We start from the raw sequence: 27,038 nt of genomic DNA, 5'->3' as shown, positions 1-27,038 counted from the left end.
TTGTAATATTATGGCAGAAATAAACAAAAATTAAATTGGCAAAAAGTAGCAAATTAATCAGAATAAACTACGTGGAAAATAATGTCCTTTTCTGTAGCAAAGAATAGAAATATTAAAGGAAAAAGCAAACATTCTTTTTTAATTAGGTTGGGGAAAACTTTATCATTTATCATAAGAATATTGTAACAAGAAAAAAAGTAGAAAGTTTACGAGAATAAACTTTTATTATTATGTTGTTTTTTTAATCGCAAAAAGTAGAAATATTAAAGAGAAAATACTTTCTTTTTACGTTGTAATATTATGGCAGAAATAAACAAAAAGTAGCAATTTAATCAGAATAAACTATGTGGAAAATAATGTATTTTTCCGTAGCAAAGAGTAGAAATTTTAAAGAAAAAAGCAAACATTCTTTTTAAATTAGGTTGGGGAAAACTTTATCATTCATCATAAGAATATTCTAACAAGAAAAAAAAGTAGAAAGTTTACGAGAATAAACTTTCATTATTATGTTGTTTTTTTAATCGCAAAAAGTAGAAATATTAAAGAGGAAATACTTTCTTTTTAAGTTGTAATATTATGGCAAGTAAAGCAAAATGTGGTCATTTTTTTGAACATCTGGTTGTAATACTATGAGAATAAGGTCAACATATTATGGAAACAAAGTCGTCATGTTAGAATACAGTTCTGATATTAATAGAAGAACACAAAGTTGTGTTCTCATGAGAAAAAAAATTGGGGAAATTAGGTTGAAGAAAAAAAAAGAATATTATGGGAATAAAGTCATAATAATGTGCGGGGGAAAAAATAATATTAAAGAAAATTTTAGAATATTCAATAAAAAAAAGTAGAAATATTTGAACATTAAAAAACAGCCTAAATTTGCATGCTAGAATTAGAGCATTGATGCTAACTGCGTTGGCCTACATCCCCTGCAACTGTACTCGCCGGCTATTAGCGTGCTATTTTTTGCATTGTTTTGTAAGACAATGATTTGATCTTAGCTAATCCACAAACGGTTGTGGTCCAGTACTGTTACTTCCACTCCCAGCCCTTCCTTCCGTGGCAGCAGGGCTCTTGGCAACCTGCCTGACCACTTTTCTTCCTGACTCTTAATCAATGATGAACCAAGTCCACTTTTAAATAAGTCTAACCTCACTGTGTGCTTACCATGCCGTACCCATGGGAAGTCATGGAAATCCAATCAGCCACAAAAATGAAGAAAAAATACATTTGTAGAGAATAATTATACTTTGACTTGAAGTAGAGAGCTACACACCACCGAGGGGTTGCATTGTTCCTATAAATAATGTCCTTTTCTGTAGCAAAGAGTAGAAATATTAAAGAAAAAAGGTTGGGGAAAACGTTATCATTCATCATAAGAATAAATTCAAAATATTAAGAGAAAAAGTTGTATTCTAACTAGAGAAAAAGTAGAAGGTTTACGAGAATAAACTTTTATTATTATGTTGAAAATACTTTCTTTTTAAGTTATAATATTATGGCAGAAATAAACAAAAATTAGATTGGCAAAAAGTAGCAATTTAATCAGAATAAACTACGTGGAAAATAACGTCCTTTTCTGTAGCAAAGAGTAGAAATATTAAAGAAAAAAGCAAACATTCTTTTTAAATTAGGTTGGGGAAAACGTTATCATTCATAATAAGAATAAAGTCAAAATATTAAGAGAAAAAGTCGTATTTTAACAAGAAAAAAAGTAGAAAGTTTACGAGAATAAACTTTTATTATTATGTTGTATTTTTTAATCGCAAAAAGTAGAAATATTAAAGAGAAAATACTTTCTTTTTAAGTTGTAATATTATCACCGAGGGGTTGCATTGTTATAAAACAAACATTCACATGATGAATTACCAAAGTACAATATGTAACACCCCGACCTGAGTCCCGTGGACACCGCCGTGTTCAGAGAAACCGAAGACAACATGTTCTCTTTTTAATTAATATCTATTTTTCCTGTTTCCGGGGGGCGATTCATGTGGATGCACAAGCATTTATGGCCTCATGATTACAAAGAATGATCTCCTGTGTCCTCAATGGGCGGTGCTGGAAGGGATGGTAAATAACATCTGTGATGTTTTACTGTCTGACTACCTTCACGAACCTGAGCAGCCTCGTTAGACGGGTTCCATTCCACTTTTTTATTTGCTTTGATTTCTTTTTTTCCTTCTTCCTTGAACCGCTGAGGCTATTATAGCCGCCGGCAGCGTTACCTGCAAACGCATAATTAGCATTGCTATTAAAGCGGTTCTGTCCCGCTCATTTCAGGGGCTTTTAAAATGACACTGGATGCCAGTGAGGCGCGGTGGCGTAGTGGAGGATTCCCAGACCCGACCGTGATGAGTGAATTTACGCTATGTAGTCTTAGTCATTCATTCATTCATTTTCTACCGCTTTTCCTCACAAGGGTCATGGGGGTTGCTGGAGCCTATCCCAGCTGTCTTTGGGCGAGAGGTGGGGTACAACCTGGACTGGTGGCCAGCCAATCACAGGGCACATACAGACAAACAACCATTCACACTCACATTCATACCTATGGACAATTTGGAGTCGCTAATTAACCTAGCATGTTTTTGGAATGTGGGAGGAAACCGGAGTACACGGCGAAAACCCACGCATGCACGGGGAGAACATGCAAACTCCACACAGAGATGGCCGAGGGTGGAATTGAACCCTGGTCACCTAGCTGTGAGGTCTGCGCGCTAACCACTGGACCGCCGTGCCGCCCATTTCTTAGTCATTAATGCAATATTTTCATAGGTGGAACCAGTTTATGACCTTCTAAATGTGCTTTTTAACATTATGAGAGCCCTCTGGACATCATATAGCACCCCTGTAGTCAACTTTACATTGATATTACCCAATATAGTAGACATCCATCCATCCGTTTTTGGTGCTGCTTATCCTCACTAGGGTTGCGGGTATGCTGGAGTCTATCCCAGCTTATAGTAGACATGAAATGTGCTTTTTAACATTATGAGAGCCCTCTGGAGATCATGTAGCAGCCCTATAGTCAACTTTACATTGATATTACCCAATATAGTAGACATCCATCCATCCGTTTTCGGTGCCGCTTATCCTCACTAGGGTTGCGAGTATGCTGGAGTCTATCCCAGCTTATCGTAGTCATGACTTATAAGTAGGGATATCTGATACTGGCTTTTTTGCTGAAACCGATATGGTGATATTGTGCATCTCTTAATTTCCGATATCGATATGTGTAGCATGACGTATCTCCTGTGGAATGAACACAGCAGCCGCTGCATTGGCTGGGGGGGATCCCGAGTGATCCCGAGTGATCCCGAGTGATCCCGAGTGATCAGCGACTTTATCCACCTCCGCCTAGCATGCCGTTAATGCTGCGTTTTTTGTACTTTTGCGTGTGATTGTCACTTTTTCGCCGGCGTATCGTCGTAGCTGCAGAGATTTTTCATGGCCTGCATTATGCATGTGCAAGCCGAGCGAGGGCATCCATCTCCAGCCAGTTGAGCGCACCTCCTCAAGGTGCCTTTGAATAATTCAGTGACTGCTCCCCCCGACTCCCTCCACTTCCTCCCAGCGCCCATTGATCCGCGCTTTGTCTCTCCGACTTGACTCATTACTGCCGTTTTGTAGCTCAGTAGGCCACCCTAAAAGATCTTCAAGACTTGACTCCTTCAAACAACACAGTCAGGTGTTTGTGATGATATCACCGTGTTTGTCACGTCACTTTCAAGCCCCCTTTTTCATACCTTAAGCCTAGTGGCACATCATAAAAATCAGCTTTTCTAAAGTGATTAATTATTACAATTAATCAATTATTAATTATTAATTAATTATTAATTAATTAATTATTAACAATTATTACAATTATTACAATTATTACAATTATTACAATTATTACAATTATTACAATTATTACAATTATTACAATTATTACAATTATTACAAATTTCCCCACTGAGGGACGAATAAAGGCATATCTTAAGGCATATCTCAATCATTATTTGAATAATTATAAGATTAATCGTGGAATACGATGATTAACACCCTGGACTGGTCGCCAGCCAATGGCAACACACAAATAGACATACCATACAGTATATGTATGTGCATGTCTTTAGAATGTGGCAGGAAGTTGGAATGCCCAGAGAAACCCGCCCCCCCACACCCACCCACGGGGAGAACATGCAAACTCCACACAGATTCCCAACGGAGATTCCAAGCCGGACCGTCATGGTGAAAGGAGAGCTGAGCCGGAAGGCAGAGCTCTCTATTTACCTGTGGATCTATGTTCCCACCCTAGGGTGAGGAGCTCAGTCATCCAGGAGGGCCTCAGAGTAGAGCCGCTGCTCCTTCTCAGGAGGGGCCAGTTAAGCTGGCTCGGGCATCTAATCTGGATGCCTCCCTGGTGAGGTGTTCCAGGCATGCCCAGCCGGGAGAAGGCCCCGGGGCAGACCCAGGACACGCTGGAGGGATTAGGTCTCTCATCTGGCCTGGGAACACCTTGGTGTCCTCCTGGTGGAGATGGAGGAGGTGGCCGGGGACCGGAAGGTCTGGGCTTCCCTACTGAGACTGCTGCCACCGCGACAAATTGAATTTTTTTCAAATGGATGGATGGATGGGTGGGTTTGGGAGGTGGATGGATGGAGGGATGGATGAGTGGGTGGGTTTTGGTGGATGGATGGATGGATGGGTGGGTTTGGGAGGTGGATGGATGGAGGGATGGATGAGTGGGTGGGTTTTGGTGGATGGATGGATGGATGGGTGGGTTTGGGTAGATGGATGGATGGGTGGGTCGACGTTTGGGTGGATGCATGGACGGGTGGGTGGGTGGTTGGGTTTGGGTGAATGCATGGATGGATGGATAGGTGGGTTTGGGTGGATGCATGGATGGATGGATGGTGGGTAGGTTTGGGTGGATGAAAGGATGGATGGATGGATGGAAGGGTGGGTTTGGGTGGATGGATGGGTGGGGGGAGTTGGGTGGATGGATGGGTGGGTGGGTTTGGGTGGATGGGTGGGTGAGTTTGGGTGGATGGATGGGTGGGTGGGTGAGTTTGGGTGAATGGATGGATTTTGGGTGGATAAATGGGTGGGTCGTTTGGTGGATTTGGGTGGATGGATGGATGGATGGATGGGTGGGTGGGTTTGGGTGGATGGATGGATAGGTGGGTTTGGGTAGATGGATGGATGGCTGGATCGACGTTTGGGTGGATGCATGGACGGTTGGGTGGTTGGGTTTGGGTGGATGCATGGATGGATGGGTGCGTTTGGGTGGATGCATGGATGGATGGGTGGGTTTGGGTAGATGCATGGATGGATGGGTGGGTTTGGGTGGATGCATGGATGGATGGGTGGGTGGGTTTGGGTGGATGGAAGGGTGGGTTTGGGTGGATGGATGGGTGAGGGGAGTTGGGTGGATGGATGGATGGGTGGGTGAGTTTGGGTGGCTCGTTTGGTGGGTTTGGATGGATGGGTGGGTTTGGGTGGATGGGTCGGTGGGTGGGTATGGATGGGTGGGTGGGTTTGGGTGGATGGATGGATGGATAGGTGGGTTTGGGTAGATGGATGGATGGGTGGGTCGACGTTTGGGTGGATGCATGGACGGGTGGGTGGTTGGGTTTGGGTGGATGCATGGATGGCTGGGTGGGTGGGTTTGGGTGGATGCATGGATGGATGAATAGGTGGGTTTGGGTAGATGGATGGATGGGTGGGTCGAAGTTTGGGTGGATACATGGATGGGTGGGTGGTTGGGTTTGGGTGGATGGATGGGTGGGTTTGGGTGGATGCATGGATGGATGGATGGGTTTGGGTGGATGGAAGGATGGATGGATGGAGGGGTGGATGGATGGGTGGGGGGGGTTGGGTGGATGGACGGATGGGTGAGTTTGGGTGGATGGATGGATTTTGGGTGGATAAATGGGTGGGTCGTTTGGTGGGTTTGGGTGGATGGATGGTGGGGATGGATGGGGATGGGTGGGTTTTGATGGATGGGTGGATGGATGGACTTTTCTGTCGTCGTCTTCGTGGTTAACCCAGTCCTTCTCGCGTGTTGAGTTTTTTCCTTTCCTAATTGATGGGCATGTCAGCGTTTGCATGAGGCGTCCAAGCTATTTAATGACCTTTTGTGTGCACGTGTGTTGTGTCTCCTCCCCTGCAGGCCTACTCGGTGTATGATGAGGAGATTGGCTACTGCCAGGGACAATCCTTCCTGGCTGCTGTGCTCCTGTTGCACGTGAGTGGCTTTTTGTTGAACCAAAACCAGCACACATGTTAATGCGCCGAGGGCTCGTCTGTTTTGCTTTGACGCGCTTCCACTGGTCTTATCGGCAGGATTCCAGTAACTGAATGTTTTTGGTCAGCTGCTCCAACCAAGTTTCAAGTGCAGGGAACAACTGTTTAGTGTTTCCTTCTGACATGATGTCTTTTATTGCTGATATGTTGGCTCCTGTGATGTTCTTTTGCTGCAACACAGCAATACCTTTGTAGCTGAGAAGGAGGATCCACTTAAGCCCAAAAGTATTCATACCCTGGCCCGATATTGAATTCAGGGGGAGTTATTTGTGTCTTCTGGCTGGAAATGACACACACTCTTCATCCTTGCAGCGCCTGCTAGCATCATGTAGAGCATCCATTCATACGTTTTCTGTGTCGCTTGTCCTCACTCGGGTCACGGGTACGTTGGATATAGAACTGGTCTCTACCCGGGACCCACATTTTCCAGTGCTCATTCAGTCATTTATTTATATATTTGGATGAATTATGTCTTTTTGTATATTTATTTATGCCTTTATTTATTTATTTATTTTTACACTTTTCTTTACATAATTTTAATTGTTCTATTTATGTTTTCATGGATTTATTGAAACTTTTTTTAAATGTATTTATGCCTTTTAATTTATTTATTATTTAAAAACTTTTATTTAAGTATTTTTGAATATTTATTTATTCATTTCTTTATTATTTTTTTTAATTTAGATTATTTTGTAATTTATTTGTCTCATTTTTGTATTTATTTATGCCTTCTTAATTTATTTTATTTACATTTTTTACACTTTAATTTAAATCATTTTTAATTTTATTTGATTTTATTTATTATTATTATTATTATTATTATTATTATTATTATTATTATTATTATTATTATTATTATTATTATTATTATTATTATTATTATTATTATTATTATTATTATTATTATTATTATTATTATTATTATACTTAGTAATTCCTTCATTTTAATGAATTTAGATTTTTTTTGTTCTTGCTGAGAGCACTCCAGTGTAGGCCATTATTATATTCTAAGCTATAGAAATAATGTACTAATCTAATAAAATATCTCATGAATAATGAATTAACTTGATTTTACAATATGCCGAGGGGGGCCAATAAAAAAATGAGCTGTGGGTGGAAAATGGCCCCCGGGCGGCACTTTGGCACCCCTGCTTCTAACTTCATATGGATGATTTGATTTCCTTTTATTTACGAAGCGTGTAAATCATTTTGGATGTGGAAACTTGGGGTTTGATCCGAAATAAATAATGCAAAAATAGCAAATATATGAGCTACTGTATACACGAACAAATGGAGTAGACCACTTTAAAATTGGAATATATACGTATATATATAATACATATACATCAATAATATTAATAGACTGTGTTTTCTACATTTTTAATCACACTCTCTCCATATATAGATCGAAATAGATCAATATAGATATATATATATATATGGAGAGTGTTTTTATTTGCAACAGCGGAGTGGGTGTTGTTTGCGGTCAACACTGCCCCCTGGCGGTGGGTTATGTCACTGTATGTTAGGAAAGTGACTGCACTGGTCCAGTTGTTTTTTTTCTGTTAATGCTTTGGCCTTTTTGTCGTAACATGATATATACGTATATATATAATACATATACATCAATAATATTAATAGACTGTGCTTTCTACATTTTTAATCACACTCTCTCCATATATAGATCGAAATAGATCAATATAGATCGTTATATGGAGAGTGTTTTTATTTGCAACAGCGGAGTGGATGTTGTTTGTGGTCAACACAGCCCCCTGGCGGTGGGTTATGTCACTGTATGTTAGGAAAGTGACTGCACTGGTCCATTTGTTTTTTTTCTGTTAATACTTTGGCCTAGTTTATTTCTTTAATATGTTAACTGCTAAAATTACCTTATTCTTCCTCATTCCTTCTTGTAAAATAAGGACATGTTCTTGTTAGATTAATTTTTTTTTATCTCATATTCTGCTAAATTAATGACTCTTTCCGGTTAGATTTCATCTTTTATCTCTGATTATTTAGACTTTATTCTTGCAAAATGACTTCGGGCGTGACTTTGAACAGCCCCGATTGAGAAGCCTCTTGAGGGTCCTAAGTCAGGTGGCGTTTGTGCCTCAGATGCCAGAGGAGCAAGCCTTCAGCGTGCTGGTGAAGATCATGTTCGACTACGGCCTGAGGGACCTGTTCAAGCAGAACTTCGAGGATCTGCACTGCAAGTTCTTCCAGCTGGAGAGGCTCATGCAGGTTCGTGTCCTTGGGCCGGCGGGCCGCAGCATTAGGTACGGGCTTTTTTTATTCATGGTCTGTCTCCAACCAGGAGTACATCCCCGACTTGTACAACCACTTCCTCAACGTGGGCCTGGAGGCTCACATGTACGCCTCCCAGTGGTTCCTCACGCTCTTCACGGCCAAGTTCCCTCTCTACATGGTCTTCCATATCATCGACCTGCTCCTGTGTGAGGTCAGTCCGTTGAATGACACGCCCACATGGTCTTGCTGGTTAGATCTTTCATTTCTACGTTCTCCTCCATCTTCTCCTCAGGGCATCAGCGTGATCTTCAATGTGGCTTTGGCGCTCCTCAAGGTAGCCGTCATTTGGAGCATGTTGGGATTGTCAGACAGTAAAAGTGTTTTCCCTTCTTTCAGACATCAAAAGATGATCTGATCCAGGCAGACTTCGAGGGCGCCCTCAAGTTCTTCCGCGTTCCTGTTCCCAAGCGGTATCGCTCTGAAGAAAACGCAAAGAAGCTAATGGAGTTGGCTTGTAGCATGAAGGTGAGCTCCATTTCAAGATGGCTGACTGTTCATGCTAAAATATCGGTTACATGCGAGGGGGGTGGGGGGGGGGGCAGACTTCCCATGATTCTGACTTTATCTCCGTAGTATTTGGACATTATTGTAGTCCTGATCACGGCGGTCGAGTGGTTAGCACACAGACCTCAGCTAGGAGACCAGGGTTCAATTCCACCTCTGTGTGGAGTTTGCATGTTCTCCCCGTGCATGCGTGGGTTTTCTCCGGGTATTCCGGTTTCCTCCCACATTCCAAAAACATGCTAGGTTAATTGGCCACTCCAAATTGTCCATAGGTATGAATGTGAGTGTGAATAGTTGTTTGTCTATATGTGCCCTGTGATTGGCTGGCCACCAGTCCAGGGTGTACCCCGCCTCTCGCCCCAAGACAGCTCGTGAGGAAAAAGCAGTAGAAAATGAATGAATGAATGAATGTAGTCCTGATACAGCAGGTAGGTTACATTGTGTATAATGTGGGCCAGGTAAAGACGCTTGGCGGGCCTCACGTGGCCCACGGAACACAGTTTTCCCACCTCATATTAGCCGGTTGTGGTGTTGTAATATTTTTGGTTTGAAAAAATGCCATTTTTAGTGTCTGCATCCAGAAATGCTGGCCGTAGCCCTGTGCTTCTAGGGCATCGCCAGCAGGGGGCACTGTTGGGCTTTTGCAGCTATTTTAATCTGTGGCAGACATCTGGCCTAGTTTACACAACCACAATTTCAAGGTAACTTTGAGCAGTATTTTTTTTTTCAGTCCTTTTCCTGAATGAATGATTCGTCCGTGGTTATATAAGCGCCCGTGGTTGCGTAATAGTTGACGTTTAGCATCGGTTTTGTAGTCATTTGTGTGTGTTCCTAATCCTAATGGTTGCTCCTCAGATCAGCCAGAAGAAGCTGAAGAAGTTTGAGAAGGAGTACCACACCATTAGAGAGCAGCAGGAGCAGCAGGAGGCTCCCATCGAGAGATACGAGGTCTGTCTCCACGCAAAGCGCCCGCCCCCGACATTGAATATACATACATCAGTTAGACCATCAACTTTCTGCTTTGCATAAATGAGCACAGTAAAAAAAATGTTATCATTTATTTGACGACATCTTGGATGAAAGCTAATAATATAGTTTAGGCAGGAAGCACAAATCCAAGGAAATACAGCTGGAATAGGTGCAGATTCTGGAAGATCTAAAAAGCTTTCTGTGCAGGTTATTGTGTATAGCTGCTCTATAGCAGTCCACAGTTCAATACAAAGGGTGGAAAAATGAGCATTTAATTATTATCATTATTTAATTATTGAAAAACTGCAATATATCGAGGGACTATTACATCAGGATGTTATTGTAGTAAAATCTGGCTTTTTTGTTTTCTTGTTAGACTACAACTTTTCTTCTGGTAAAATTTTGACACCCCCCAGACTAGATCAACTAACTAGAGACGCCGCTCGGACAGGCTAAATCCCGGCCATTCCAAGTGTGTCTATTGGAAGTGCACGCTAACTTGATGACCTAGCATAGTCGTGCTAGCAATCCTAGCTTTCATAATATACAGGAAGAACATTTAAAAGAAGAAAGTTGCAGTTTTCCATGCCGTAATGGAAAAAACCCTGTATGAGAATAAAGTCAAAATGGGACATGTTTTGTTAAATATTATGAGGAAAAGTAGCATTTTGGCTAGCGTTAAACGTCAAATATTGTAAAAGTTGTGACGTACAAAAAATAAGGTTGCACTTTTTGAAAAGCATGTGCCCCCCCACCCCCTCCAACCCCTCAGTTTCGTCCTGGATGTCTCTACTTCTGTGTTAATGATGCACAGACACGTTAAATATTACACAAACGTTGAGGCTTACGTGGTTTGTCCTTAGCTTTACTGCTGTCCTCTGCAGCTTTCACTTCCTGTCTCCAGAGCTTCTGTTTTTCGGAACTGTATGCCCTGCTTTTTATCCTTGTTTCCCCCCCTCAGAGGGAGAACCGTCGTCTGCAGGAGGCCAACATGCGTCTGGAGCAGGAGAACGACGACCTGGCCCACGAGCTGGTCAGCAGCAAGATCGCCCTCCGCAAAGACCTCGACAATGTAAGTGACCACAGCTCCAAAGCTGCCGCTGTCACGGCAACCGGGGGAACCACCATGTCGACTATTGGCGGTAAACTATGATCTTCAAAATCAAATGAAATGCTTCACACCGCATCTGTTGAAGTTATGAAATATAAAGTGAATGAATGAGTTGACTTTTTTTTTTAGATATGATGTGGAGAGCTTTATCTGCTTCATGGCGGCATCATGCACTTTTATTATTTATTTTTTTAAGTTTTTTTTATGTTTTTTTATCTATTTTAATTAGATTTTATTTGATATTTTTGTTCATATTTATTATATATTTATATTAATATTCATTCATTCATTCATTCATTCATTTTCTACCGCTTATCCTCACGAGGGTTGCGGGGTTGCTGGAGCCTATCCCAGCTGCCTTCGGGTGAGAGGTGGGGTACACCCTGGACTGGTGGCCAGCCAATCACAGGGCACATATAGACAAACAACCCTTCCCACCCACATGGACATTTAATATATTAATATAATTAATAATACCTATGGACAATTTGGAGTGGCCAATGAAGCTAGCATGTTTTTGGAATGGGGGAGGAAGCTGGAATACCGGGGAAACCCACAAATGCACGGGGAGAACATGCAAACTCCACACAGATAAATGATTAATAATATATTTTTTGTGCAGCATTAAAAATACGTATGTTCAAGAAAAGTTGAATAAAAAAATAAAATAAAATTATATTAATATTTTGTTAAATAAAAATAAATAAATAATTTAATCACATTAAAAAAAAAAACTAAAAATATATTAATATTTTTTGTAAAAAAAGTTTTTGACTTTTCTTAAATGTATATTTAATACTGCACAAAAATATATAATTACTCATTTATTTTTAATTTGATTAGATTTTACACAGCTGATTAGATTTTGCACAGTGGAGGAGTGGTTACCATGTAGGCCACGCAGTCAGGAAATGGGAAGACCTGGGTTGGATTCTCCACATCTCTGGGTGGAGTATGCATGTTCTCCCCGTACGTGGGTTTCCCCGGTATTCCTCGGGTTTCCTCCCCTCATTCCAAAAATCCTGCCCTGTGATTGGCTGGCCACCAGTCCACGGTGTACCCCGCCTCTCACACAAAGACAGCTGGGATAGGCTCCAGCATACCCCCACCCTAGTGAGGATAAGCGGCATTGAAAATGGATGGATGGATAGACGTTGTAGACGTTGTAGAGCGGTGATGTACGGGTGTGCCGCCTGCAGATGAATGTATAATGATGTATCATATATAATATTTCAGCTAAACGTTGGCAGGCGTTGCTCATCACCCTGTCACGACTGAGTGGCCTGTTTTTGTGCGTCAGGCTGAGGAGAAGGCGGACGCCCTGAACAAGGAGTTGCTGCTGACCAAACAGAAGCTGGTGGACTCCGAGGACGAGAAGAGGCGGCTGGAGGAGGAATCTGCTCAGGTTAGAGAGAAGATGAAGATGACTTCCCGAGCGCATGGCCTTCCCGACGACATTGTTTGACTTTGCTGCCATTGTGTCTCTTTCACAGCCCCCATCTGTCCTCTGGCTCTAACCTTTAACTCGCCGATATTATTCTCAATGCGTGTTTCTCTAACCTTTAACTAGCTCATATTTTTCCTGGTCGTGTGTGTCCACAGCTGAAGGAGATGTGCAGGAGGGAGCTTGACAAATCGGAATCAGAGATTAAGAAGAACGGCTCCATCATTGGGGAGTACAAGCAGGTATGAACACGCTGCACTAATTATCATTATTATTAATGAAATATATGCTTTGGTATGCTTTATTATCACATACTACAGTATTAATTGTCCCTGTACCCTAGAAAGCGCTCATGAATGATACGGGAAAAGGCTGAAATGATACTGTGTCAAAGCCCAGGGCAGTGATACTGATAAAATATAGAGTTTAACCATGTCCAGTATCAGCCCCCGTAGCTGTCCACTCAGAGCGCGCTGCTCTGGTATCGTGCCCGTGAAACAACCAATCAGAGAACAGCGCACGAGCGTGAACACACACTATAAATATTCCTAGTGCTTCTCCAGTCACCAAAAAACCCCAAACTTGATTAATGGAACTTTAATTGTCAGACATTGATAAGATAAGACTGTTGATAAAATATTATTGTTGAAATATTTTTGCAATTATTGTGTTTACACTGTTTAGATATAATACATGTAATAAACTGAACATTTTCTGGAAACAAAATGGTCTTTTGATGTCTTTGTGTGATAGAAGTTCTGCACCCTGCAAAACTTACACATAAATTAGTATGTGTAACGTACATTAACGTACATAACGTACATTAGTACGGCCTTTGGGGGCGAGCACCAGACAGGGTGGGGTGAGTTTTTGAGGCGGTCAAGCCGGGTGGGACTTCCTGTCTTTGTGTGATAGAAGTTCTGCACCCTGGAAAACTTACACGTACGTGTAACGTACTTATAGGTTATCACATAGTTTGTCTGGTATCAGGCCAGGTATCATGCCCCCAAGTGTCAGTATCATACTGGCACGCGGGGGCATGATACTGGGCCTGATACCAGACAAACCATGTAATGATCTTATTATCACATACTATTTAATCATGAGCTTATTATCACGTACTATTTAATCAAAAGACCATTTTGTTTCCAGAAAATGTTCAGTTTATTACATGTATTATATCTAAACAGTGTAAACACAATAATTGCAAAAATATTTCAACAATAATATTTTATCAACAGTCTTATCTTATCAATGTCTGACGATTAAAGTTCCATTAATCAGGTTTGGGTTTTTTTGGTGACTGGAGAAGCACTAGACACTAAGCACTCATGTGCTGTTCTCTGATTGGTTGTTTCACGGGCACGATACCAGAGCAGCGCGCTGTGAGTGGACAGCTACGGGGGCTGATACTGGACATGGTTAAACTCTATATTTTATCAGTATCACTGCCCTGGGCTTTGACACAGTATCATTTCGGCCTTTTCCCGTATCATTCATGGACGGTTTCTAGGGTACAGAGCCAATTAACACTGTAGTATGTGATAAATTAACGTACATATCGTACATTAGTACGGCCTTTGGGGGCGAGTACTTGGCAGGGTGGGGTGAGTTTTTGAGGCGGTCAAGCCGGGTGGGACTTCCTGTCTTTGTGTGATAGAAGTTCTGCACCCTGCAAAACTTACACGTACGTGTAACGTATATTAACATACATTAGTACGGCCTTTGGGGGCGAGCACTTGGCTAAAGCCCCGGTCCCAACCTGCTGTACTTGCAAAATCTTGGGATGAGTACCGCCTCAGTGCGGATTTGGGAGCATGCAGACACTTTGTGGTACTTTCAGTGCAGGAGGAACTTTGGTTGTGTGGGGGCTGGCTGTTTTTGATGCCACAAAAACAAATAAGAGCTTGCTAGGGAACGTGCTAACGGACCAATCACACGTGAGGAGTGGAGCGTTGCAGAATGTTATGCTTTTGTAGGGAAACGTTCCATTCCATATCGGAAAATTGTAGACGGAGCAGGTTTAAAGGTGTATTAGCACAGGAAATGTCAGCAGAAACTGTTGTGACAGGAGTTTGACTCCAGAGGGCGCCGATATTCTCTTTCTCGATTGTAACCTTTGCAGCAAAAAAAAATCTTTTAGTCTTGAGCAGGTTTAAAGGCCGTATTTAAAGGGGTACTTGTACAGGAAATGCACATTGACTACCTATAGGACAGGAAGTCACTGAAAGTCTCCTCCATTGTAACTTTTACCCCAAAAAAAGAGGTTTTTGGTTTGCAGAAATACAACCTCTACTGCAGATAAGAATAAGACATCATATACGTAGAAAGCAGAAAATGAGGAAGTGTGTGTCCCAAATGGAAGAGAAGCATCATCATCATCATCCTCTGTTGTTTATCATCAATATGAAAGCATCCCTGCTGTGTTTCATAAGCAATACGCCAAGATAGACACGTCTTCTTTTATTGCTGCATCAACACGCACGCTGTCCTTCACGTGAACCTGCAACCACTGGGAGCTTCCTTCCGTCCTTCCTTCCTTCCTTCCTTCCTTCTGCATTTCCATCCTTCTTTCCCCTTCCATCCTGTCACTTGATGTTGAAATATAACCCCCCCAACAACCCACCCCCCCTCTCTGTTATTACCATTGCAGAGGTGTTATGTAACACTCCCTCTCCTGTGAGCAGACAGAAATAGCAGGAGGACATTTTTAGACGCAGACCTCAAGGATTAAAGCACTGAAATGTCATCTTTCCACCTTCAGTCAAATCTTTTTTCATACTTTTTGGGTAATATGTATTCATTGCTTGCATTTTCCACATTCCGACTTCCACTGCGTCCAGCCTTTATGTCCAATATGTCCTCCATGACGCCATTCATCCCTTCCTGGGTTCAACCGGGCACCATCATCAATCCCACTCATCCATCACACTTTGGGAGCCAAAGATCCTCTATTTGACAGGAGTGCTGCTGTTTTTGAGAATATACTGCAAAAATGCTAGTCAAAGATCCTCTATATGAGAGAGGGAGCGATGCTGTTTTTGAGAATCTACTGTAAAAATGCTAGTCAAAGATCCTCTATATGACAGAGGGAAGGCTGCTGTTTTTGAGAATCTACTGTAAAAATGCTAGTCAAAGATCCTCTATATGACAGAGAGAATGCTGCTGTTTTTGACAATCTACTGTAAAATGCTAGTCAAGATCCACTGTTTGACAGGAGTGCTGTTGTTTTTGAGAATCTACTGTAAAAACACTAATCAAAGATCCTCTATTTGCCAGGAGCGCTGCTGTTTTGAGAATCTACTGTAAAAATGCAAGTCAAAGATCCTCTGTTTGACAGGAGTGCTGCTGTTTTTGAGAATCTACTGTAAAAATCCTAGTCAAAGATCCTCTATATATCAAAGGGAGTGCTGCTGTTTTTGAGAATCTACTGTAAAAATCCTAGTCAAAGATCCTCTATTTGACAGGACTGCTGCTGTTTTTGAGAATCTACTGTAAAAACGCTAGCCAAAGATCCTCTATACGACAGGAGCGCTGCTGATTTTAAGGATTTCCAACAAAAATGATTTTCAAAGATCCTCTATCACAGCAGTGCTACTTTGAAGGGCTGACCCATCATATAGAGCCGACACAGAGCTGTTTGTCATGACCTCCTGCATAAACCTAACCAAAGATCCTCCATATAACAGGAGCACTGTGCTGTTTTTAAGGGTCTACTGCAAAACATTTTTCAGAGATCCTCTATATGGGAGCAGTGCTCTTCAGTTTTGAACAACTTAATTTAAAAACAGTAGGCAAAGATCCCCTTTCATTGTTTTTTTTATGATATATGCAAAAATGCAGGTCCAAGATTGTCTATTTGAGTTGCAAGCTGCAGTTTTTGAGGACCCACTCTAAAAACACTCAACAAAGATCCTCTATATAACAGAAACAATGCTGCAAAAATGTAACAAAACTAGTGGAGGAGTCTCTATATGACAGGATCTACCCAAAAAGAAAAACACGTCAAAGATCCTCTACATCAGAGGGGCGTCTGCTCTGCTAATTTTAAGGACCCAGTTCAAAAGCACTAGTAATGAGAGAGATGTCAACGATCCTAAACAGTGTTTGTACGCCGCGTTCTGCTGTTTTCACAGTAGGATCGCTTGTCTAAGATCCTCTATATGACAGCACCTCTCTGCTGTTCTATTTTTAAGGCTCTGCTGCAAACACGTAGTCGAAAACGACTTTGACGCTTTGAACGACTGAATGCAAAAGAGCTTGCCAAAGATCCTCTGTATGACAGAAGCTCTGCTGTTAAGTATCTGCAGCAAAAAAAAAGCCTGTCAAAGATCCTTTTTTATGACAGGAGTGCTGCAGTGATGAGAGAGAGACGGGGGTGAGTGTCATGGCAGCGTAGATGACAGGATGAGATTAAAGACGTGAAAGCAAGGAGGATGAGGTGGAGAGGAGGAAGAAGAAGAATGAAGATGGTGTTTGTGCTAATTGGCTGTGGGATGCACACACCGGGAAACGTAGCTCTAACAGTACACAAGTCCAACGACAACACGTGATGTTTTCCTCTTGCAGATCTGCTCCCAGCTGAGCCAGCGTCTGGAGAAGCAGCAGACGGCCAACAGAGGAGAGCTGGAGAAGATACGCGTGAGTTTTTTATTCATTAAGGCAACAGTGTTGAAAATAATCAATATCATCAATTATGACATGCCAATAAATCCTATAACATTAAAAACAGCGCCAATGATAGAAAAACATGAATGAGGCAGGATTACCTGTACTTTACAGGTGAGCAAATCAAGTGCTCCTTTTTTCTTCTGCCTGAGAAATTAACAGACTGTCATAATTTCCCTGGAGCTCACTTGTAAACAAACATTCACTTCCTGAGGAAGACTTGCTAGTTGTACCGAATGTGCTATAAACAGAAGAAAAAAAAACAATCAAGCACGCAAAAATATGAAATGCCAACAGCACGGCGTTTGAAAAGAGTAAAACGTTTCCCATAGACCTCCATGGCGTCACACGGGCTGCTCGGCGCATATGCCCGAATACAGTGCACCTCGCGGGGCCACAGAAGGCGGCTCCCTCCCTTCTGTACTCTGGTTCTGAAAATGGTCCAATGTGACAAGGTTAAATAATCCTTTAAAAAAAAACTCTGGATCCCCCCCCCCCAAAAAAAAAGTATAGCGCTAATAACAACATGGGCTACTGTTGGGCCGTTAGCTAAAACTCAACTCTGAACCAACAGCCTTGCTTCCTGTCCAACACTGCAACATATTTACAGCAGCACACATGAGCCTTAGTCTTATTTGACCTTATTATGTCTACTATATTGGGGCGGCACGGCAGACCTCACAGCTAGGAGACCAAGGTTCAATTCCACCCTCATGCTACACATATCGATATCGGAAATTGCACAATATCACCATATCAGTTTCAGCAAAAAAGTCATGTCTACTATAAGCTGGGATAGACTCCAGCATACCCGCAACCCAAGTGAGGATAAGCGGCACAGAAAACGGATGGGGTGCTATATGATGTCCAGAAGGCTCTCATAATGTTAAAAAGCACATTTCGAAGGTCATAAACTGGTTCGAACTATGATGAACTATAATGACTAAGAAATGGGCGGCACGGCGGTCCAGTGGTTAGTGCGCTGACCTCACAGCTAGGAGACCAAGGTTCAATTCCACCCTCGGCCGTCTCTGTGTGGAGTTTGCATGTTCTCCCCGTGCATGCGTGGGTTTTCTCCGGGTACTCCGGTTTCCTCCCACATTCCAAAAACATGCTAGGTTAATTGGCAACTCCAAATTGTATGAATGTGAGTGTGAATGGTTGTTTGTCTATATGTGCCCTGTGATTGGCTGGCGACCAGTCCAGGGTGTACCCCGCCTCTCGCCCAAAGACAGCTGGGATAGCACCCCCCGCAACCCACGTGAGGAAAAAGCGGTAGAAAATGAATGAAGGTGACTATAGGGGTGTTATTTCATGTGAAGAGGTCTCTAATAACATGAAAATGCTAAATGCAAAATTTAGAAGGTCGTAAGCAGGTTTTCTACGTCCCAGCTACCAAAATATTCAATTTACAGAATAAGGAATCCTACTTGGCGGAAATTGACTTCACTTTATTGACAGGAAGCATCGTTACAACGGAGGAAAGGTCATTTCCCATTTTGGTTTGTGAGCTGTAAAGTTGTTGTGGAGGTGACCTTCCGGTTGTCACGCCAACTCTTTGTAAGGTTCGATGTGCTGATCCAGCTGGCTTGTGTTCTGATGCTTGTTGACGCTGTTTTTGGGAAGAAAATAGCATCTTGTGGAGCTTTTTCCTTTCCCGTGGCTGCACAAGGACAAACAGCACGTTTATTAGAGCAAGGGCACACGCCGACAAATGCAATAAAGCTGTCAGCGATTGGAAACCGGCGACGGAGAATTAGGGCGCGTGTGCAGTGAAGGATGTGTCGTGTAAAGTTGCCGAGGTGTTAATGAGGAGCGCTCGGCTCACTGAATCATTAAAGATGGCGCTAAAAGTGACAGAGGGCCATTACATTACCCGCCGGGTGCTTCCACGTCTTCCATGATTCCTCTCTCACCTTTAAAGGTTTGAAAGGAGCGACATTGTCCTCCCTCCATGGACCCCCCGTATGACGCAGGAGACGTGGCATCTGTAAAGCTGGCATTTCCAGAAGATTTTTTTTTGTTTGCTAACTAACATATTCAAAATAGATCCTGAATTAAACATTCATTTATTCATTTTCTACCGCTTTTTCCTCACGAGGGTCGAGGGGGTGCTGGAGCCTATCCCAGCTGTCTTTGGGCGAGAGGCGGGGTACACCCTGGACTGGTCGCCAGCCAATCACAGGGCACATATAGACAAACAACCATTCACACTCACATTCATACCTATGGACAATTTGGAGTCGCCAATTAACCTAGCATGTTTTTGGAATGTGGGAGGAAACCGGAGTACCCGGAGAAAACCCACGCATGCACGGGGAGAACATGCAAACTCCACACAGAGATGGCCGAGGGCTGAATTGAACCCTGGTCTCCTAGCTTTGAGGTCTGCGCGCTAACCACTAGTCCGCCGTGCCGCCTGAATTAAACATAAAAAGGTCAAAAATATATAATATAAATGTCATCAAATCTATGCTAATTAATGCTAAGTATAGTAGGTCAAATATATTCAATAATAAACAACACAATGAAATGTTATGTAATTAACACATAGCTATAATAATGACATTAAATAATAATTCATAGCATGATTAAAATTTTTTTTTTGAAGGTAATCATTTTAAATAGAACATTAAAATATGCAAATGTCTGTTTTAGATGACAAAGAGATAATAATTAATAATAATAATAATTAATTCAATTCGGCCAAAGAAGTCATCATCTCGAGGAGAGCAGCTTTGGTGTTCTTACGCTGACCTGTTTTTGCTGCACAGGCCAAAGTGGAAGGCTGTGAGAAATGCAGCGGCCTCTTCAACAAAGAAGGCCGAGTCAGGGCGGTCGTAGCAGCAGCGGCGGCGGAGGGGGCGGGCGCTCCCGGGGGTGGCGAGGAGGCGGACGAGGAGAAGGAGGGCCTGAAGAACCAGCTGAGGGAGATGGAGCTGGAGCTGGCGCAGACCAAACTGCAGCTGGTGGAGGCCGAGTGCAAAATACAGGTATGCAAAACACAGCTTTCACACCGTTTATTAGGAAACGTAGTTATTTACGTTTGTACAGTGACGGCCTGGCCACCAGGGGGCACTCTGCCCTCCTTGGGTCTACACATATTTCATTTGTTTATTGGCATTATCTTCAAAGGTTTAGGGTTAGGGTTAGGGTTAGGGTTAGGGTTAGGGTTAGGAGCTTTGATATGAGAATTCAATTCTATCTTTTATAAATAGAATATCTATCTATTGTAAATAGAATATGTATCTATTATAAATACAATATCTATCTTTTATAAATACAATATCTATCTTTTATAAATACAATATGTATCTATTATAAATACAATATCTATCTTTTATCAATACAATATCTATTATATATACAATATCTATCTATTATAAATGCAATATCTATTATATATACAATATCTATTATAAATACAATATGTATCTATTATAAATCCAATATGTATCTGTTATAAATACAATATCTATCTATTATAAATACAATATCTATCTTTTATAAATATAATATATTTTATGAAATACAATGTCTTTTATAAATACATTATCTAAAATTGATCTAAAATATCTTTTATAACATAATATCTATCTTATATAAATACAATATATTTTATAGATACAATATCTATCTTTTATGAATACAATATCTATTATAAATACAATATATTTTATAAATACAATATATTTTATAAATATAATATCTATACTTTATAAATACAATATCTATACTTTATAAATACAATATCTATTATAAATACAATATCTATATTTTAAAAATACAATATCTTTTATCAATACAATATCTTTTATCAATACAATATCTATCTATTATAAATACAATATCTACCTTTTATAAATACAATATCTATCTTTTATAGAAGGACGTACAAATACAAATACGTACAAAGGGCTAGCCATCCATTAAAGTATTTAATCGCAATTAATCACATTATCTCATTAGTTAACTCATAATTCATTGCATTTACTCGCAGATGTAAAAAAGTTGACAATAATTGAGGATGTAAATCTCTTTTTGCAGAAACCCAGTTGATACACAAAGTACAACGATAAGTACACCAAATTTTATGGAAATAATATAAATTTGGGGAAAATATTCAGTTAGAAATCCCACAGTTCTTGCATGTTTATTAATGCCAGCTGCGTTTTGTCCCATGACTTGAACACACCTTCTCACGTTGATGCTATGTGAGAATGCATGAAGGTAACATTTGATGACCTTATTGAGTGCTAATGGTCAGATTTGTAGTACACATGTATTTGTATAGTATCCGTATTCATGTAGTGATTTCAATTTAATATTGTTCCAGTACAATTCATAATAAATAACGTCAAATCGATGGATATCTCGTACGTACGGTTTACTGACGTGTTGATGACTAGCTAGTGCATTGCTAATGCTAGCGCTGAATTGACAGCAAACCCAACATAGATGAACTAGGCTACGCCTGTCGTGCTTTAAGACAATGTTTTCTCCTGCCGGGACCCAGGACCTGGAGCACCATCTGGGTCTGGCTCTGAACGAGGTCCAGGCGGCAAAGAAGACCTGGTTCAACAGAACCCTGTCCTCTATCAAGACGGTCACGGGCACCACCCAGGGCAAGGACACCACTTAACACCCCACCACCCCTCACCCACACCCCCGTCCCTGCCTCTTCTCCACCTTGACCTGAAACTACCTACAACTGTCTGGTACATCATATGGAGGGGGCCATGCAGGGGGGTTGGCGGTGAAGGAGGGGGTGTACCCATCACGACAACCCCCCCTTCTTTTTTTTTTTTTTTTTACTTGAGTCCAGCTGGGGCACTGATGGAAGGGGCTTTCAAAAAAAAAACCAAGAAGTTCCTGCTGATAACAAGCAACAAAAGGAGGAGCCTAACTGTAACCATGGTAACACACACTCCTTCCTTCCTTTCTTCCTTCCTTTCCTAAAAAAGACTACTGGCACAAACTAAAAATAACATTTTTGGGTACGGAATAGATGCTTTTTTTGGTAATAACGTTATTATATAGAATATACCTTTTTTTATATGTTTGCTCATCATGTAAAGTGTGGGAATGCATTGCTAATCACAAAGAGAGAAAAAGCACTAAGGTAGTGAATGTGTGTGTGCATGGACCACCTGTTATTGTGTGTGTGTGTGTGTGCGTGTGCGTGCATGAGAAAGAGAGAGAGCGAAGATGTGAAGGTTGATGAAGATGACAATGTAGCATACGTGATGCACACAGACGTAAAAACTGATGCCGTTTATTTGCTCATAACCGCCCCCCCTCCCTCTGTGTGTGTGCATGCACGTGCGTGTGTGCACGTGTGTGTGCTAAAGTGAAACTCCTGTGCTTGCAAAGACACTTTAGAGAAAGACACACGCACACACATGCAATGACATTTTAACAATACACTTAACTCCCCATTGGAAATGATGGGAATAGAAATAATCCGTTCCAGGGTCAAACTGTGGCCATCATCAACCCATATTCTGAAGCTTCCAGGCAGTTTGTTAACACTAACTGTCATATAAGTGTAAAAATAAGGAAGCACTGTTCCTACTAGATTGTATCTATACTTTACTTTAAAGGAAAGTGCACTTTTTTTTGGGGGGGGGGGTTTGTCCATCATCATGATGCGTATGTGAAACATGACCACACACGTCTTTCCCTTTTCTGTGCCTTCTAAAGAGACAAAAAGAGCTAGCATGAGGGCGCTAACAGTGTGCTAACGTGCATTGTTAGCTCGCTCATGCTAGCTGTTTTTCTCTCTTTAGAACTCGGAGAAGGGAAAGACATGTTTCATGTTTCACGTAAGGATTGCGGATGATGTGTTTGCGTTAGCTAGCTCTCCTACTTCCAGAGCGCCACACACACAAGTGGAAGCGTGTCCAAATGTGCACCCCGATTGTGTTGCCTGTGATGTTATTCTTATGACAAATACACCACACGGGGGCGCTGTTTGGAAACCCCCAAAGTCGTATTGGTGTGTCAAATTTGATTGGTCAAAAAAAACATGTTTGTGTTCTATGGTTATCATCATAATGTTTACCGTCACACACAGGGGAAGCCAAAGAAAAAGCTAAACATTTAGCGGGAGGCTGTTGCGTTACGTCATACCCACGTGGCGCCATCTAGTTTTGGGGGGGGGGGGGGTCAAACAAAAATAGCATTTTGACTTGAATTGAATGGAGAGGAAAAGAAGACACTGGCTTGTGTATATTATAAATAGATATAAATAGAAATATAAAGACATGACAATGAGGTGTTTTTGTTTATGGTTTTCTACTCTGTCCGTTCAACAACCTCATGTTGCCTACCTGCTGCCGTTCAATCATCCGTAATTATCATAATAATCATAATAATCATAATAATAATGTGTTTTTACGCGTCTGACTGTTGTTCTGTTCCAATGCCAAAAGATAGCTTGAGAATACACAGACGTATGTACATGTATGTTACATAGGGTGTATACATGTACATGTACATGACGTGTGTGTACATGTACATGACATGCATGTACATGTACTAGCGTAGGGATGCATTGTGTTGATGGCCGCCATCATCTTCAATATAAAAATATCAACACACACCAGGTCTGTCTGCCTTTATTCTTGTGTCCTCCTAGTAGCTTCTCCTTCTCTTAGTATCCACATTTCTAGTCATATTTTTATATTATTTTGTCATAAAGTCGGTACGTCTTCATTTTTTAGCTGCAATAGATGGGGAAAAAAGGCACAAAGTTAAGTTGCTGTATGATGACAAACAAATCTGGCTGCTATACTTTAAAAATTATGTTTGTTTTTTTTGTTTGTTAATTTTTGTTTGTTTCTTTCGGCTTTTTTTCTATATAAAAAAAATTATAAAACAACATTCATTTGACAAGAAAAAAATAGTAATAACAAATATGATAAAATGACAAAAATAATTTTAGGATAAACAATATACCAAACAATCTAATAGTGATATACAATTTAAATACATATTTTAATTGATAATGAAAATAAAAATCAGTTTTATGAGAAGAACATTTCATATTATCACAATAAATGTAAATACTATACCATTAAAAATATAAATATTTTAATAAAAACAAATAACTTCATAAGTAATAATAAAGTTGTATTACTAAATGAGGAAACGTCTTAGTTGGACGAGGAAAAAAGTTACATTTTCCAATAATAATATGGTAACATACAATAAAAATAATATTTTAATAAATAATACCCATAAAACTGTAGTATTTAAAGTAAAAGTTTTACAAGAATAAAGTTGTAGAAGGAGAAAAAGTCATAGTTTTATGAGAAAAAACAAGTAATGTTAAGTGGTGATATTTTGTTGGGGAAGACCAAATTTCACCTTTTTCTACCAGTATGCTACCAGTATGCTATGCTACCAGTATGCTATGCTACCCAATATGCTATGCTACCAGTATTCTATGTTACCCAATATGCTATGCTACCAATATGCTATGTTACCAGTATGCTATGCTACCAGTATGCTATACTACCCAGTATTCTATGCTACCCAGTGTGCATGCTACCAGTATGCTATGCTACCCAGTTTGCTATGCTACCAGTATACTATGCTACCCAATATGCTATGCTATCAATATGCTATGTTACCAGTATGCTATGCTACCAGTATGCTATGCTACCCAATATGCTATGCTACCAGTATGCTATACTACCCAGTATTCTATGCTACCCAGTGTGCATGCTACCAGTATGCTATGCTACCCAGTTTGCTATGCTACCATTATACTATGCTACCCAGTATGCTATGCTACCCAATATGCTATGCTACCCAGTGTGCATGCTACCAGTATGCTATGTTACCCAGTATGCTATGCTACCCAATATGCTATGCTACCAGTATGCTATGCTACCCAGTATGCTATGCTACCCAGTATGCTATGCTACCCAATAAGCTATGCTACCCAGTGTGCATGCTGCCAGTATGCTATGCTACCCAGTATACTATGCTATGCTACCCAGTATGCTATGCTACCCAGTGTGCATGCTACCAGTATGCTATGCTACCCAGTATGCTATGCTACCCAGTGTGCTATGCTACCAGTATGCTATGCTACCGGTATTCTATGCTACCAGTATGCTCTTGTGGAGTACTTTTTACTCATGCCACGAATTCCAAACTTTTTCTCAAAGGACTTTTTCTGACTGAACATCAAGGCTACACTGAAAAGAAAAGAAAGAAGGGGGAAAATGTCTGGACTGTTTTCTTTTTGCATTCAGTACGTATGAGTTTTCTTTTTCTGGTTGAAGTGTAAAAGCAGTAAAAGTGAAGAGTAGCGAGGATCAGGTGTTCTGTGGTGGACTTCCTGTTCACCAGCTAATTGAGACATATGTCATCCCTGCAGGTGTGGTTGGAGGGAAGTCTAAATATACATTATATATGTCCTGTATTTGTACTCTATAACCTTGTGGTAGGAGGTGCTGCCCTTGTGACATCTGTGAATTGCCGGAGAGGAGAACAGGTGGGATTTTGAGGAGTAGAAGAAAGAAGGTGTGTGATGGGAGACTAACGATGTCCCAGCTGTCTTCCTGGGCGCCTGGACCAGCCACTTCCTGCCAAACGTCAGCCCATTGTGTACGGGAATCGCAATTATTGCCTGCATTTTCCAGATTTGTCGTCACGCTGTGACACTGGACGACTGAACAGGTATGACATTTCTTTTCCGTTTGTGAAAGGCAGCGCTTCAGAGATTGCCGTGCGTTTACTTCCTGGTATTACCTTTACCCGTACCCACTACCCCTTCCACTCATTCTCCACTGCATGTTTGATTTCGGTTTTGGAGCTTTATGTAAATGGAGAAAACTGTATGGTCATGGTACTTTGCCCTGAGGCACTCCAATGTCAACATTCTACTCCAAAGGCGCTGCATACAAAAGCATGAAAATGTGTAAATACCAAAACTCATATCCCGATATATTTAGGTTGAATATTGATATTTGATATATATGCTGACATATTTTACACAAAGTGAGTCAAAGTCAAATATGTGTGCAAAGTTTTATTGAAATGTAAACAACTTTATAGAACAATAACCACTGAAATGAAATAGTAAATTATCTTTAAATAAATATAGAAAAAGTAAAATCTAATGTTCAATCACTCGTGGTAGTCTCTGTAGCTGGGTTAGCGTCGTTAGCGCTTCCATCTCACGTTCCCATAACGACAGACGGTAAACATGGTTGATAGCATCTTTATTTAGCAACCTTTATACTGTCTTTTTCGTTTTTCACTCCCGCTATGAAGCCGCCCCCCTCCTCCCAATCAAAGCTAACAGCTCATCACAAATGTGTAAGGAAGTCTGTTATACGAGATCAGCCCCTGCATGTATGTCAGTCAAATTCCCAAGGAGGAACCAAAGCATCCTTCCCGCTTCCTTACCTTCTCCTTCCTATCAAAGATTGTTTACCGCACTGCGACAATGGTGGATAGACGCCTGCCAGTGCAACGTGATGGATGAGCTGGTGTCACACACACACACGCTAGATTGAAAGACAGGAAGTTGTTCAAGTCATGCAGTCAGCATGGGAGTCCCTGCACGTAAACATGATCTGCCTGAGGCTTTTTTCCCTGATTCTCGATGGAGCTGTACTCCATACATCCCAGGGATTTACTGGACTTTCTTCCAACCCCCCCAGTAGGAATCCATGACCTCCATCAAGGCTCAGCAGGGGTGCAGGTGAAGGTCATAAGCATGTG

The 27,038-nt window shown here is 41.1% G+C and overlaps 1 protein-coding gene across 2 annotated transcripts in view; it reads left to right on the top strand.

The window, feature by feature from the left end:
* Positions 1–23,898, top strand: part of LOC131106848 (rab GTPase-activating protein 1) — a 74,464-nt gene extending 50,566 nt beyond the window's left edge. For both annotated transcript variants that reach the window (XM_058056309.1, XM_058056308.1), the window contains 12 exons: positions 6,158–6,232; positions 8,407–8,532; positions 8,606–8,749; positions 8,831–8,872; positions 8,935–9,063; positions 9,958–10,050; positions 11,033–11,143; positions 12,483–12,587; positions 12,785–12,868; positions 17,196–17,267; positions 20,069–20,287; positions 21,811–23,898. In XM_058056309.1, coding sequence (XP_057912292.1) covers positions 6,158–6,232; positions 8,407–8,532; positions 8,606–8,749; positions 8,831–8,872; positions 8,935–9,063; positions 9,958–10,050; positions 11,033–11,143; positions 12,483–12,587; positions 12,785–12,868; positions 17,196–17,267; positions 20,069–20,287; positions 21,811–21,936 — 1,326 coding nt within the window. In that variant the 3' untranslated portion in view covers positions 21,937–23,898. The remainder of the gene's footprint in view (positions 1–6,157; positions 6,233–8,406; positions 8,533–8,605; positions 8,750–8,830; positions 8,873–8,934; positions 9,064–9,957; positions 10,051–11,032; positions 11,144–12,482; positions 12,588–12,784; positions 12,869–17,195; positions 17,268–20,068; positions 20,288–21,810) is intronic.
* Positions 23,899–27,038: the final 3,140 nt, after the last annotated feature.

This window comes from Doryrhamphus excisus, chromosome 19 (genome assembly GCF_030265055.1).
Source record: "Doryrhamphus excisus isolate RoL2022-K1 chromosome 19, RoL_Dexc_1.0, whole genome shotgun sequence".
Taxonomy (NCBI): domain Eukaryota; kingdom Metazoa; phylum Chordata; class Actinopteri; order Syngnathiformes; family Syngnathidae; genus Doryrhamphus; species Doryrhamphus excisus.
Note: the sequence above shows the minus strand (reverse complement) of the source record. Positions and strands in the feature narration are given on the sequence as shown.